We start from the raw sequence: 15,057 nt of genomic DNA on the forward strand, positions 1-15,057 counted from the left end.
TTAGCGGCTGTTTAAAGTTAGCGGACCATTATGAATATGGGGGTAAACATATAATCCCAGGAAACCTACAGCCCAAAACTACAAGTTGTTAGCCGTGTTCGCGCTTTTTTAAATCATCATGTAGAATTAAGTTGAAAAATAAAACGAATGACGTATGAGGCAATGGAATTAGGGTTAACCTGAAATATAAGCAGTAAAAGATACTAAATAAAGAGAATTTTATGTATGTACTACACGGAGAGAAATATCGTAATAATTACATTAACAATGGCATCTTGACTTACTATATAGCACACGCCCTGTTACGACTGCGAATTTTACATATGGCAACACCGCATACATCGCATTTACACATACACCCATAACGCTAATTTATTACCAATTCCATATAAACTTTTGAGTTCAATGTGCAACAAGTGATAATTTTGTGAGTACAGTGATACTTGGTCTAGTTAAAAACATTGTCTCAAGACCACAATTGTATTATAAACAGTCAATACTTAAAGTAAAAGAGACATCAAAGACACAAGTCATTGAATATACTTCTCATTGATGTCGATTTATTCCTATTTTATGTCATTATCAGAAGGACAATAAAATAAATCAATTTAATCCATTTCCTTATTGACAATAATATATTTTAATAGCCGATTAACTTACTCCAAACTTCATACAGATCATTGGTGCTTCATTTTTATGAGAAATATAGGCAATGACAATTCAATATGGCAACACAATAGATGACGGGTTCATGGACTTATATAAACTGAATATCATCGAATAAAATCTGTATCCAAAATTTACGAACGATGCGTGACTCGAACCAGCGCCTTTCCGGTTCTGTGCGAGCGCTCTTAACAACTAAATCTTGTTATGTCTTGTTCAACTCTCTTTCTTTACAGTCGATAACCTGCTCAAGCTCAATAATTCCATATTAGGAAATTGACTTGAGATGTCACTCGTTTGCATGATTAGTCCTAGAAGCGGATATCACTTTAAAAAAATTTGTTTAGATTTGATTATCAACGGGTTTACTTCAGAAAATATAAAATTAAATCTCTTATTTATCTCGAAATTCCAGCCAAAACACATAATCAAGCGAGTTTAATACACTTGTATTTTAATTGAAATCCCCATCCCCATTGGTACCCCAAATACAAATGAAGAATGCTTGCGAAATACCTTGAAACTTTGTCACAAAGTCTATATTTATGTATATAAATACACTTTATTTTCAAATTTCATTTCAAAATACCAATTAGTTTATATTTTACACACATCTAAAGTTCACATAAATATTTATTTTCAGTGCGGGCACGCAGTCGTTGTATGACGTCACAGGTCAACACTCACTCCTTTATTTCCTTATTTTTAATGGTTGTGATTTTACATTTCGGCACCTAACATGACTTTCTTATAATTAAATTAAACATTTCAATTAATATTTGCGTAATCTCCTAACCCGTACCGGAGCGCGCAAAGTACTGCGCTAGTGTTGACCTGTGACGTCACACGTTGCGAGCAGCGGTCGGTCGAAACTCGCGCCATGCGCATATGTTTATAATTCGATATCTTGAAAAATAATTTAAGTATCGATATAATTTTTACACACATTTTTTATATTTTCTGTAGAGAATACGAAAAGCTAAAAATCAAACTAAGTGAACATTCCTCATTAGCTATAAAAACAAACACGAACATATTTATTCCTTATTTACAATTTCACTACATGTGTAACAATAGTCAGAACACAAACCCTGTTTATACAATTATGGTTGACTGTCCAGAATATTTTTTTTTAACATTACTCACATTCAAAATCAACCATTTGGTGGTACTTCATCATATTGTGTAAGTGGTATTTCTATTTTTACTAAAATATGTATACCGTGAACATTTTAAAATGATTCTTCAAAAACTAAGTCAGTCAAGTCAGCAATAAAGATTAAAAGACAATGCATTTATCTTATTCTCATTTATATAGTTTCTCTTATTGGTAAGTCGATCCCAAATGTTAAATGAATAAAAACAAAAAAAAACTTACTGTATTACAATATACACAATTATATAAAATACATTTTAATACATATAGTGGCTTATACATATTGTTACCATAGTAAATATGTGTTCTCTATGTATATCGTACATATTATATACTTTTTAGGTATCCTACCTAAAATATTGCCCTGGGAATTTGATTTCAAATAAAAACTATAAAATGGTCATCAAACAATCCGTCGATTGCATTTAATATTTTGAATATAACAGAAATTTAAATTTGTCTTAAAATGAGTGTATATTATTTATTACTACGAGATACAAAACGGAAAATATATAATGTTCATTCCATAGACTTAAAATATACTAGCATTAGACAAAGTGTACAAGTGAAAATAAGGGACGAGACGATCAAGACATTCAGCTGATGGTAACTGAAACGCCTTGCCCTCGAGTGCCGCTCAGAATTCTTGAAAAACAAAATTCTGAGCGGCACAATTGCGCTCGTCACCTTGAGACGTAAGATGTTAACACTCTTATTCATAATAGTCTGCTAACTTAAAGCATTGCTAATTCTCACTCTGTCTTCTTCTATTGACCTAAGTCAGAATGAGAAAAAACACTCCTTAGCGGCTGTTTAAAGTTAGTGGACCATTATGAATAAGGGGGTAAGTCTCATTTGCCCAGTAATTTTTAACGGCGCCCTTCAGACCGAAACACAGTAATGTTTACACATTACTGCTTCACGGCAGAAATAGCCGCCGTTGTGGTACCCATAATTTAGCCGGCATCCTGTGCAAAGGAGCCTCCCGCTGGTAAATTACTGGATATTATATCTCCGTTAGAGATACGGCAAGGTATCAAAGGAAAGCGAATCTATTGTTATTGTAACAGATTTTGACTGACAAGTCGTAATCAGTCAGCCGTGCTTGGAATATTAAACTACTAAACTAGCTAACACACACATTGACAAATCAAAATTGGTCACAAATTATAGGGCTGTCAGGTTGTCTAGTATATTTCTAAGTCTATGGTTCATTCGATTATAGACAAAAATATGGCATTTATTACGTCATAATTAGTTTAAATTTTCATTCAATTTATTTTTACAATTTATTCGTGTACATAACATTATTTTTCCAATTAAAATATTTTCACGTCGACAAACAAAATCGGTTAGTCATTAGAAGGAATATATAAGATACCAAAAAAATTTTTTGAGCCGACTTAAGTCAAGTGACAGTCGAGAGATTTTGACAGCCCGAGTATATAATATTAATTTAATAATGTCTGTTTTATCCTGCTAAGTATAAATGTAGTTATTTAATTGTTCTAAGTAGGCTTGCACATGGACGGTACACAACACAATATAGGCACATATAATACAATATAATTTGCTTATTTCTATATTAAACTATTTCTTACAAGGTATGCAGTTTTTTAAGTCAATTCATCAATGAATTTGTATAATATTTTATCTACACCCATGCTTTAAATCCTCTATTAAAGATACTGAAACAGTTAGCTTATTGCCAAATTAAAACACCCAATGGTAACCATTACATCATCCAAACGAGTGATGTTTTACTGAATTTCATAACAACACTCCTATTTTTTTTTCAATCCCTTCATGCTCAAAGAGTTTTAACAGACAGCCACATTTTTATTGCTCGATGCGTGGTATCTGTATGAACTTCAAAAAAAGAACATTTTCGTTTACGCGCGTTCCTCACTACCAGTACGTCGCGCGCCGTAAAAATAAAGTAGGTTATTCGAATGCCCGCCATTTTTCATCGATATTTTTATTGTTATGTTTACAAAAAATGAGCGATTCAATTTAAACGTTGCAAAAGAACATAATATCCAAGTGAATTTTAATTATTGCAATATAAAAAATGTAAATTACTACTAAAATAAATAATTCATTAATACTTAGTTTATTTGTACATAATCAGTAATGGATGATTACTACTAGGACTGGCTGTGTTAGCAGTAAGCTAACAGTTTCAGAATCTTTTAGAGGATTCATATTCTGGGTGTAGATAAAGTCTTGTATGCAACTGTTGATAATTAGGTATTAAAACACTCGTGTGATACTATTATCACCTATTATAAATCCACGTTCGTGTTTTAATACCCCAACAGTTGCATAAATAACTATAACAGTTGATGTCGTAAGGTAATCAGTGCCAACATTGAAAAAAAAAATTTTTACTCACTATATCTGAAATAAGTTTACATGCTGTTAGATTATAAACTATAATATCTCGTTAAGATTCATAAAACCCACCCTTTTACAATCTGTTATCTTCTTAATATGTGGTATAATAATAATACAAATGACGACGCCTAAAATAACGCTAAAAATCATTTTCTCAAACTTAATAAATCATTTAACTAAATAAAGCATAATTTGAGAATAATAATAAACAAAATACAAGAGTTTAAAATGTGTAGACTCATCTAAAACGTATAATCTATGGTCAAGGATTGTATTTTTAAAATTTTAATTAAATAACCCAAAGAGTGAATTTCTTTGCAGTAACATAAATTCGTATTGTAATTATTGTTATAAAAATTTGACATACCATTTGAGTCTTTGTAAGGAACTTAAGATGCCTTATACAATATTTTGAGATCAATGCGATTTTATTTGGCAGACCCGATTTGGTTGATATTTTAAAACCAATGCGTAATGATTCTAATTATTATCTATTCGCTTACATACCCTTCAGTTGTGTATTGTTGTCAAAAACAAACTTAATTACTTCGCAATAAATAGCAATTTTTAAGAGACGCTAAGGGCTTAACTAAAAAATATGGTATAAAATTATCTGAGAATAAACCAAGAATATGCAAATTGATCACAAATAGACATATTGCTTATGATTGGTTTATTCGGACGTATAACGTTTCCCGCGTTTATTTGCGAGGCTGCTTGACATTCGAAAAACTTCACAATTATCATTGTGTTGACAGTTTTGTCAGCGATATACTCAACACTTTGGATATTTTTGTTTTCTTCTCAGGTATAACTTTATACCACATTTATTAGTATTAAAAACACAATATAAACTCTAACGTGGCTAAAATTCAAGTCAATTACGTCTAATATTCCTCTAAGAACAATTTTTTTTTAAAGCGGTGCGGTACAATGGTGTCATTTAATGAATACATGGAAAGAGCTACTACTAAGAACTCTACTACTCACCTACGTGTTCTGAACTACTACAGCCCAGCGTAGGACAAATAGGCCTGAAGAAGGTATCGGTGCTATAGCCTCTGAGCTACAGATTACTTACAATCTGTTCCGATACTATAGTTTTTTAGAAATTTTGTAAAATTATGCAAGTCACCGTAACCAGAATCATTCCACACAGTTTTAGTTGTAGAAAATAAACAGCATGGGAAGCAGAATAATAAATTGGAATGGCGGCATCCAGCTAGCCAAGTGAACTTTTCGTAATACTTGGTATTGAAATATCTCATAAAAATTGATTTATTTAGGTGAATTATGAATTTTTATTTTTAACTTAACGTTTTTTAGTGATATTATAAAAAAGTGTTTCAATCATCATTGTCATCATCATAAATTAAAGTAGAACTTCTTATTAGCCTAAGTTTAGACTAGATTGTAACATAAGTGTGGCAACATTATAATTATTACAGTATTATGTTTCATAGAAGAAAGAAAACAAAACTTTTTATGATTACGGTTAAGTATTCGGCCTGTACGTTCATTCGATGACGTCACTGAACCTAGCTCCACGCTGTTTAACGACAGTTAATACGAGCGCTGCACTAAAAGTATCGGGAATGGAATATTTCCACTGTTCCTGTCATATTAAAATCTTTTTAATTGAAAACTCCTTGGTTTTAAAAATCGAATACCATTTATAGAGCAAAGCAATAAATACATTTTTAAATGGTAATGTTGTGTCACTTCCTTGATTCCCGAAATTTTCAGTGCTGCCCTCGTATAAATGTATAATGCACTATATTGTAGGCACTGGTATATTGAAGTCTTTCAACTATATCGTTAAGCGATTACAATTATTACAACGAAAGGTTTGGAAACTAGATACAGCAAAGTATAACATAGATTATTCTTGCAATATAGAAGCATTTCAATGAAAATATAAGTATAGTAGACTTAACACTATTGCAAGAATTGCTTTTATAAAATTAGATACTTTACATCTATATATTCACTTATAAAGTCATAATGTTCTTATAAAGGCTTAAGGGCTCCTTAAAACAAATGTTTAATAAAATTCTGTAGTAAAATATACGAAAAGCCGTGTTAATTAATATTTTCAAAAACTGCCTTCTTTTTGTATGGCAATCAAAATAAAATATATTTATGTACTTCAATTACGTATATCAAATACAAAAAACCGGTCAAATAATGAAACTCATATGAAAATTACAAAAACTCGGTAGCGGTACAGCGCGCATAGACACGATGTTTCTCGATCTATGTAACAATAATTGTAATAGTAGATTTTCTTATATTTTGGATTAGCTTGAGATAAGAGTTTATTGACTCAATGCTTGTTATAAAATATTTAAACCAAACCCACAGCCAATACAACCTAAACACAACACGCTACTGGGGGATATGCTTTAGTACAGAACATCCGGCTCCGGCATTTTACATTTCTCCAGTCCACTGCCAGGAGTCACATGTGAGTAACATGTCCGTGTTACCGTTACCATGCTGTATTGTTCAGTGAAATTATATGGAAAGTGTACTACAACGTCTTGTCTCACGAAAGATGGCATATCATTTCACAGATAAATAACTACCCAAAAATAGTTCAGATATATAACAACCTGCCCTCAGAAATAAGAAATGCCAAAACATAGACTTCGTTTAAAGCGAGCCTCCAAAGGATTATACTCAATAATTATGAAACATTTCAATAACATAAGTGGGTTGTTTTATGTATTATCTATTTGCCTAACATTGAAATGCATTCATTCATTCATGAGAATAAAGTTATTTAATTTTTTCATTAGCACGTGTAAGCTAGTGATGAGACATAATTTAAACATAAAAAAATATATATTGATATTTGAAATTCGTAGGTACAGCAGTCTATTATCCTACTATTGAAGGGGTTGTGTGGACCATATGTAAGTATGTATGTATGTTGACCCCTAATTCTATAGTTTGATTGTGAAAACCGTTCTACCATAATCGATTCGACTCAGTACCGACCCATTCTCCCATCACTAATGAGTTGTCAATGACATTGATGACTTTGACAAGTCTTTGAACAAACGAATGAAAACTAGCCGACCTCCCCCGCACCCCGTCACGTTTAGCTGATTTTGTTTACGTACTACAATTCATGAAAGCGATTTATTTTAGGTTGAATTGACTGTGACCTAACCTAACAATTCTAAACTGAGTCATGTATTGATTTAATGCACTTTACACACTACATTTGATAATCAATTGAGAAATTCTGATGGAATTCCGAGATCGGGATTCTACCGCATTACGCTCCGCCCAAGTTTTTTTTTGAAGTGTAACGACTTGAATCAATTTAACCCTGATATGGTCAAACAAAGCTATTGCTGAACATGGATTAGATGACTTTGTTCTGTCTAAAAGTAGCGACTATTAATGTCAGATGTGCGCAATGTGTGATCAAGTAAAATAATTTTCTTTCTTTCTTTCAATGCAAACAGATATGGCCACCAACAGAGGTGAGCGGGCGGAGGTTATTGATTGCTCATAAACCTACCAAAATCGGAAATTGTTCTAGATCTTTCATATACACCAAAATCGAAAGTGCCGAACGGCACACTACTCCCTTATCAAGTACTGACTCTAATTTTATACACGTAAAATAATACGCATTGACAGCCCGCTGCGCACGCGCCAATATCGCGCCGATCTATGGCATGGGGCACTTGCTGATTACGGAAGATTAATGAGACTTTCAAATTAAAGTGTAGATTAATAATAGACCTATATTCTTAATGTGGCATCAAACACCGTTCAGTCTTTATTAATATAAGGTTGATGTAAACTATCCATATGACAACACTGTGAAAGATTCATTCTTACATTTCCGATTATAAGTTACAATTAACACACTTCGTGCCCCAACTTTGATTTTTTTTTTAAATTTATTTACGGCTTTGGAGACAAGTCCTAGTCAATTGAACGTTGTGTACACAACTAATCTACAGACTATCATACCATGTTACCATATTACATCATGTGCGTTTGCGTTGTGTGCATTTTTACAAGCTGGCAACACTAGATAGTGAACCTCTTGGCAAAAAATTAAATAAATACAACCAGTGATCTGTTGTGTTACCCAATTATTATCAAAAGGCAAATTTCGATGCTCTTAATACAAATGACTCAAAATCCCGACACTTACCACCAAACACTTATTTACAATCATAATATCTTTATGTCATAGAAAATTACGAGTATAATTAATATAATTATCCTTAAAATATGTCTTTATATATTATAGATACAAATATACTAAAGCACGTCAAACGTTTTCAAAACACTTGGACACATTATTTGAGCTAATATTAAATTTAATTACGGCTTTTGTTAAGAGATGTCACTGTATACTAAAATATGCGATTAAACAAAGATGCAATGTGGATAAGAATTATAAAAAAAAAAGTTATTTTTAAACTTAACGAATCATGATTCTGTGTTCTATGGCACTATGTTTAAAAAACACTGTATTCGTAAAAATTAAATGCAGACAATAAAAATTATTGAGATTGAAAGGCGTTAACAGAAATTTTGGTATTATCAGTTAGGACACGGATGATATGGCATTGTGTGGAGATCCCATTTGTGTCAGAACCTTATCAAGCCACTGCAGCGGCCCGTGTAAGTGTATCTCGATCCAACACGGCGTCGACGTCACGTCTTGCCTGTGGTACTCCGCGCCCCAACCCTTGACAAAAGACATTCGAATCGTGCACATCTTCGTCAACTCATACACAGCCTCAAACCCATGGTTGACACTCTGAGAAAGCAGCTGTGCAAACTCCCTATTATTAAATATCTTCAGCGAACAACCTGGGGGTATTTTACACACTGTCGAAGGATGAAAGCCGTGGTGATGATTACAATTCCTACTCTGCACAAATATAGCTGCATCGGAGAGACATTCGGCGTACACCTCACCCCCCACATAATACAAATGCACTCCCTTCCCTATATGACGCCTAGTATTCTCTATCGTAGAGTTCCGGTTCACATTACTGAGTTGACCGAGACAAAATCGATCGCTATTATTTGATGGATCAGTAAAACCGTCCACTACCACTGAATGCGAGTTGCAGTGGAATACTTCACCGACCCTGCAGTTTAATTCGTAATACGCCACTGATGCCCAATATAAGGGCTCTTGATATGAAACCGGTGCCACTTCCCCGGGAGGCTCCGTGTCGTCAGACGGGGGAGAGTACGCAGGGGGAGGGGTGTCTGGCAGTTCTGAAGTTGCCGACGGGGGGAAACCGGACCCCGAATAAGAAACATTATGTGGCATAGAAGGTTCAGTAGTCCTTTGAAAGGGAAGCAAGGAATGTCCAGGGGCGAACTCTGAATGTCTCGGAACTAAAACGGGGGGTAACACGGGGCTCTCGACACGTTTATAATGATAAGGGTTTATGCAAACTTCTTTCTGCTTCGCGCTAAAGGGATATTGGCATATCTCGAGCGGCTTCAGCTCGTGGTGGCTTTGCAAGTCCGGCCAACGCCACACTCTGCAGTAGATCACGTGTGGGAGACCTTTCCGATGAGATACCTGAAATAGTTTAAATTACTATTATTATTTAGCAGTGACGAAGATAACGCCATAAGTCCAATCAAATTGTATTTAACTAAGCATATTGTTGTTTTGTTAATATAACTGAAACCGCATGACCTATTATTTCTATTTTAATGGCGGCGATTTTAATTACATTTGTTACGGCGGAAACAGAAGTACAAACCTTAACGAAATTTCAACTAAGTATAATTGGGGTTAGATAAGATAGAGCCCGCTGATATACAGATGGACGAACATTAGTCTCAGTTATAATAGGGTTCCGTTGGCTAATAAAAATTGGAAAAGTGGCGATGATCACCTAACAATGTCCAACAGTACCGTACGCTCGATTTGAAGACAACTTCCATAAAAAGGGACAGTCTGAACAGTTCCGTAATAAAGAAATAACAGGAGCAAACTTTTCAGTTAAATGATATAATCTACCTTATTTAAGAAGAGGTTAAACCATAGACTAAGAATAAACAAGCGTTTAGATGACCTGAGACCCGAGAATACGTGACCAATTTTGATTCGTCAATTTGTGTGGTAGTTAGCTAGTGGTATGGTATAGGGGCTCCTGTTTCCGCAATTAAACCACTAGCATGGGTCCATTTTGCGTGCAGTAATGGCCAGTTACTCCAACCAGCCCAGCTCCTTCCAGAAGTTCAGAACATTCCTGGGGTGTTCGCAGACTTCCTGGAGCGACCTCGTATTGGTTAAGGTTTTTTCCCGTTGGTTGGCCACCCCCGCACATTCCAGGATTACGTGAGCGACCGTTTCGTCTTCGGCCAGACAGCCTCTGCACTTAGGACTGTCCGTTACGCCGATTGTGAAAAGGTGTTTGTTTAGTGATGTGTGACCCGTTAGGGTGCCCTACTATAAGTCTACGTGTCAGCTTGGGCGACAGTGCAGGTATCGCCTCCTTCGACTGTCTACAGCTTGAGACATTCATCCATCGGGTGTTGTGTAGGTCGTTGGTGAGAGAGCGTATCCATCAGCGCATTTGGCTGAAGGGCAGTGGCAGAAGTGGCAATGGACCAGTCACTAGATTTGCCGATGCCCGCCTTGCAAGCTCATCCGCTGCATCATTAGTTAGCTAGTGATTTTATATTCAAAATTAAAGTTCTACTAGAGAAATCTTCGCTGTATCTTCGTTAGACTTATTCTTATCTGTCGAACTCTTTCTTTGTCTATACGCTAGTATATTCTAAGTCTATGAATTAAACGTAACAATGGCTGTGCCTTTTGACATCAATAGGTGGCGCTTCTGGTTTTGGTATCAGTATTATCATTGCTGCATGCTCTGGAGATGTGGTGCTGGAGGATAATAAGTCCAAAAATTTAGCTTAGTTAGTAGGCTTTTTTAATTTGTTGCAATATTGAAGAATATATTGAAATAAATTTTTATAGTTTTATATAAGTCCACCAAAATAAAATTTAGCTTCCATTTTTTTTATGGAAAAAGAGGACAAACGAGCGTACCCGGTGTTCAGTGACAAGATGAATGAACGTTTGATGAAGTTTGAGATGAAGAATTGAAGATGAACAGGTGCGTTTCCGGCCTTTAAGGAAGATGTACGCTCTTTTTTGAAGGGTGTATTTATTTATAAATTATTTATTGTTCCAACAGGGTGAGCACCAATACAATTCCTTAATAACTAACATAGATATAATTATTTAAGTGACACACCAATTATGGGTGCAAATCGAGATCAATTAACAAACGAACACAAACAAAGCATAACTTACGTTTTAGCAAGTTAATAACAATATAAATATAATCTCGGAAACAATGAACAAGGAAGCTCATTCCACAGCATTGTAGTAGTATGTGAAAGAAAGCTCCTTGAAAACCATAGGACCACCACAAATCCAGATGGTGGGGATGATATAATCCTGAGCGGCACTGCATTGTAATGAGCAGGGCGTATCAATTACTATGAGCTGAAAAGCCAGCACTTGCGCCCATCCAGATACAAAACCCTGATAAATTTGAACTGGAATTGCAAAATCGCTTCAAAGCCCTCGGTGACTGTGTGGGACGAGTTTAATTAACAGCTTTGTGGCAGCTGTTCGAACGGATGGGTCTAAGTTCTTCAAGGCCAGCCGTTCAAAAAGAACCGTAAAAATCTCAAACTCTACTCTCAAATTGATGGATGTAAGACGCCAAATGACCCTTCAGTCCCCGGACTATGCTTCCCAGTATAGCCAGCTAAATAGACAAATCTCCAAGTCATTGACTCGAGATATAAGCCGATAATACAGATAGTGTGAAGCCGGCCATGAGCGTAACAAAGTCTCCAAATTATTCGCATGAGATTTGTTAGAGCCAACTAACGAAGCTGAAGACCGGTGACGGCAGGGTCGCTTCGTCTAAAGGCGAAAAAAGGGAAGTCGAGAATTACTACGGGCAGTTAACACGACCGCACCTGTTACCAATAAGGCTGAAGACCCAAGAGCCGAATTTACCCGACAACTATAACGAAGATATTCCAAAGGTCAAGACGCCTGTGCGAGATTAGTATGGCCCTAAAACAGCTTAAAAACAACAAGATGATGGGTATACAGCCGAGCTTCTGAGAGCTGGTGGTACTCCTGTAGTTAAGATCCTCAGAAGCTATTCAATTCCGTCATGCTAGAGGGCAAAATGCCGCAAGCATGGCACAGAAGTATTCAAAAAAGGCGATAAAATGCTTTTGAAGAACTTTAGGCCCATATCATGAGTCATGTATGTAAGCTGTTTATAGGGTTATCACAAATCGTCTCATACGCAGGCTTCACGACTTCCAGCCTCCCGAACAAGCCGGATTCCGAAAAGGCTTTAGCACCATATACCACATACATATACTGCAGCAGGTTATACAGAAGACGGAGGAGTATAACCAGCCACTAAGCTTGGCGTTCGTGGACTATGAGAAAGCCTTTGATTCGATAGAGACCTGGGTGGTGTTAGTCCTTCTCCAGGATCAGATCTCAAAGCCTAACCAACTGCAGTGGCGACACAGACAAAGCAATGCCATTTCACCCAAGTTGTTCACAGCTGTGTTGGAAGATGTCTTTAAACTTCTTTTTTAATATTAAAGAGGTTCTCATCAAATTCAACTTGGATGGGCAGCTTTCGGTAAGCTCTGTATGACAGACGGACAGATGGCTGGTGGGGCAGAAAAGTCCTCAAATGGCGACCGCATACCGCAAGACTGTGTTGGTAGGCCCCAAGATGGGCTGAGTATTTGGTCAAGATTGCCGGAATATGTTGGATGAGGGTAGTGCAGGACCAATCGTCATGGAGATCTTTCAGGGTGGCCTTTGTCCAGCAGTGGATGTCTTCTGGCTGATTATGATGATGATGAAAACCCTCCTTATTATCATAAAAAAGAACTATAGCAAACCTGCAGCCTTCCATCCAATGAGCGTGGTATTGTAACACATTTTGATGGTGTGCCTGGACATGATAAGGCTCGTTCGAGCTCCTCAATGGCACCTTTACGTTTCTTTAATTTCTTTACAAGGCTATCCACTGCTTTCTCTGCCCACTTTTCTTCTTCATCACCCTGGAAGAAAGAAATAAGCATATTAATGATGTAATTCAGTGGTACATTATTTATTTCATGTACATATATTTAATGTGTATTTTTGACACATTGACACAAATTTCACTAGAAGATTGTAATGATATATTGATGAATAAATAATTAAATTTTTTTAACAATTAATGTGTGCTACAATACATGTGTGCTACTTTTTCACACATATTTTACAATATTTACGTAAAAGTTACCTTTTTTTATTATTATTCATACCAGATTATTTGTGATTTACAGGATCATATTTACAGGATTGTGAGTGTGGGTCAGAGAGTTGTTATCATTACTGTGAAATTTAGCGCTGAACAAAGATGATGTGTGTTATGGTGTGGAAGGCATGTCATTCCTTCACAAGTCCCTGTATCTTGACTCAAGCCAAAGGGTGCAGGTCAACAACAAGAGGTAACATATAAGAAGAAAAATCTCTTCCTCATAGTATAGTATGCATTTCGTCAATAAAGAATTTGGTAAATAAAATAAAGTAATAATAATGGCCCTAGTATAATAACCTGTGCTACAATATTATTTATTAATATATTTTAAAATATGATCTACTTTACAAAATGTAGCACTTTTAGTATATTTTCCTCTATTGAGTCTCACTTAGAGCATCTAAATTTTGTCACACACTGATCCAGTTTGCTTTGCATTAATTGGAAAGGATTGGAATTAGTGTGATTGGGCAGTTGCCCTGCAAATGTTATTAATGGTGGCTATAGTTGATTCTACTGCTATATAGGACCACTCAATAGAAAATTACCTCCTAAACATCAAATGGATATCCTAATTTTAATTAAATGCTCAATTTTTTAAGCCGAAGTGGCTTAATAAAGCAAGTGGTGGTCACCCATAATTGTGAGCTCACACTACACTTCAGTATTGATAAGCACAAAACCAAAGAGCAAAGGCATGTTTGTGATCCACACTAGATCCCAATTTCATAGACTGATGACACAATCAATAACAACCACTGGCATTCCACAACTGGTGGTGCTTAAAGTACTAAGTGTTACTTGCAATGTAAGATGTGATGCATGATTTATGACACCAACAGATATAGATGGAGTGATATAAAGCAAGTGGCAACAAGTGATAGCCATTATATAAAAGCTTTACGATATAAACCACTATGGATATGCTAGATTGCAACAGCTACTATTTGAGGTATATGAAATATTAGATATGAAATAAAAATTCATTTCAGTGCAAAGAAGATACAACTTTAAATTTTTTATATGTATTACAGTTTTATTACAATATGTATATTAACCAGGACAAAAGCTTTGAAGGACGTTATTTGAATCTACGTGATAAACACCGCGACTAACTTTCTAAGAGAAAACTAGGTCTACTATACCTGTTTCCAGCCAAGTAATTTCTTCACAGCCGGACTTGTAAATGAAAATAAACTATTCAAGCTCGACATAGGGCCACTGCTAGAAGATTCACCATCATCGGTCTCCATACTGGACATTGATGTAGACTTCGATGAGTCACCAGGAATTACAAGAACACCAAGTGCAAGCGTATACAATTCAAGAATATTTAAAGATTCATTGATTATTACAATTTTATTGGGTTTTACCCACAACGCTTGCCAATTTCACACAAAAATTACAAAATAGAAATTAGCGTGACATTCACTTGGCACTTATCTAAAGTACCTACTA

General features: G+C 35.5%; 1 protein-coding gene across 1 annotated transcript; it reads right to left on the reverse strand.

Annotated features, from left to right (window-relative positions):
- Positions 1-201: 201 nt before the first annotated feature.
- LOC126968006 (protein mothers against dpp) lies at positions 202-15,026 on the reverse strand. The gene is made up of 3 exons (XM_050812783.1): positions 14,745-15,026; positions 13,193-13,354; positions 202-9,800 (listed from the first exon to the last, which is right to left on the reverse strand). The coding sequence occupies exons 1-3, from the start codon at positions 14,859-14,861 to the stop codon at positions 8,802-8,804; spliced, it is 1,278 nt and encodes a 425-aa protein (XP_050668740.1). The 5' UTR covers positions 14,862-15,026; the 3' UTR covers positions 202-8,801.
- Positions 15,027-15,057: the final 31 nt, after the last annotated feature.

The sequence above is a fragment of the Leptidea sinapis genome, chromosome 14, assembly GCF_905404315.1.
Source record: "Leptidea sinapis chromosome 14, ilLepSina1.1, whole genome shotgun sequence".
Taxonomy (NCBI): Eukaryota; Metazoa; Arthropoda; class Insecta; order Lepidoptera; family Pieridae; genus Leptidea; species Leptidea sinapis.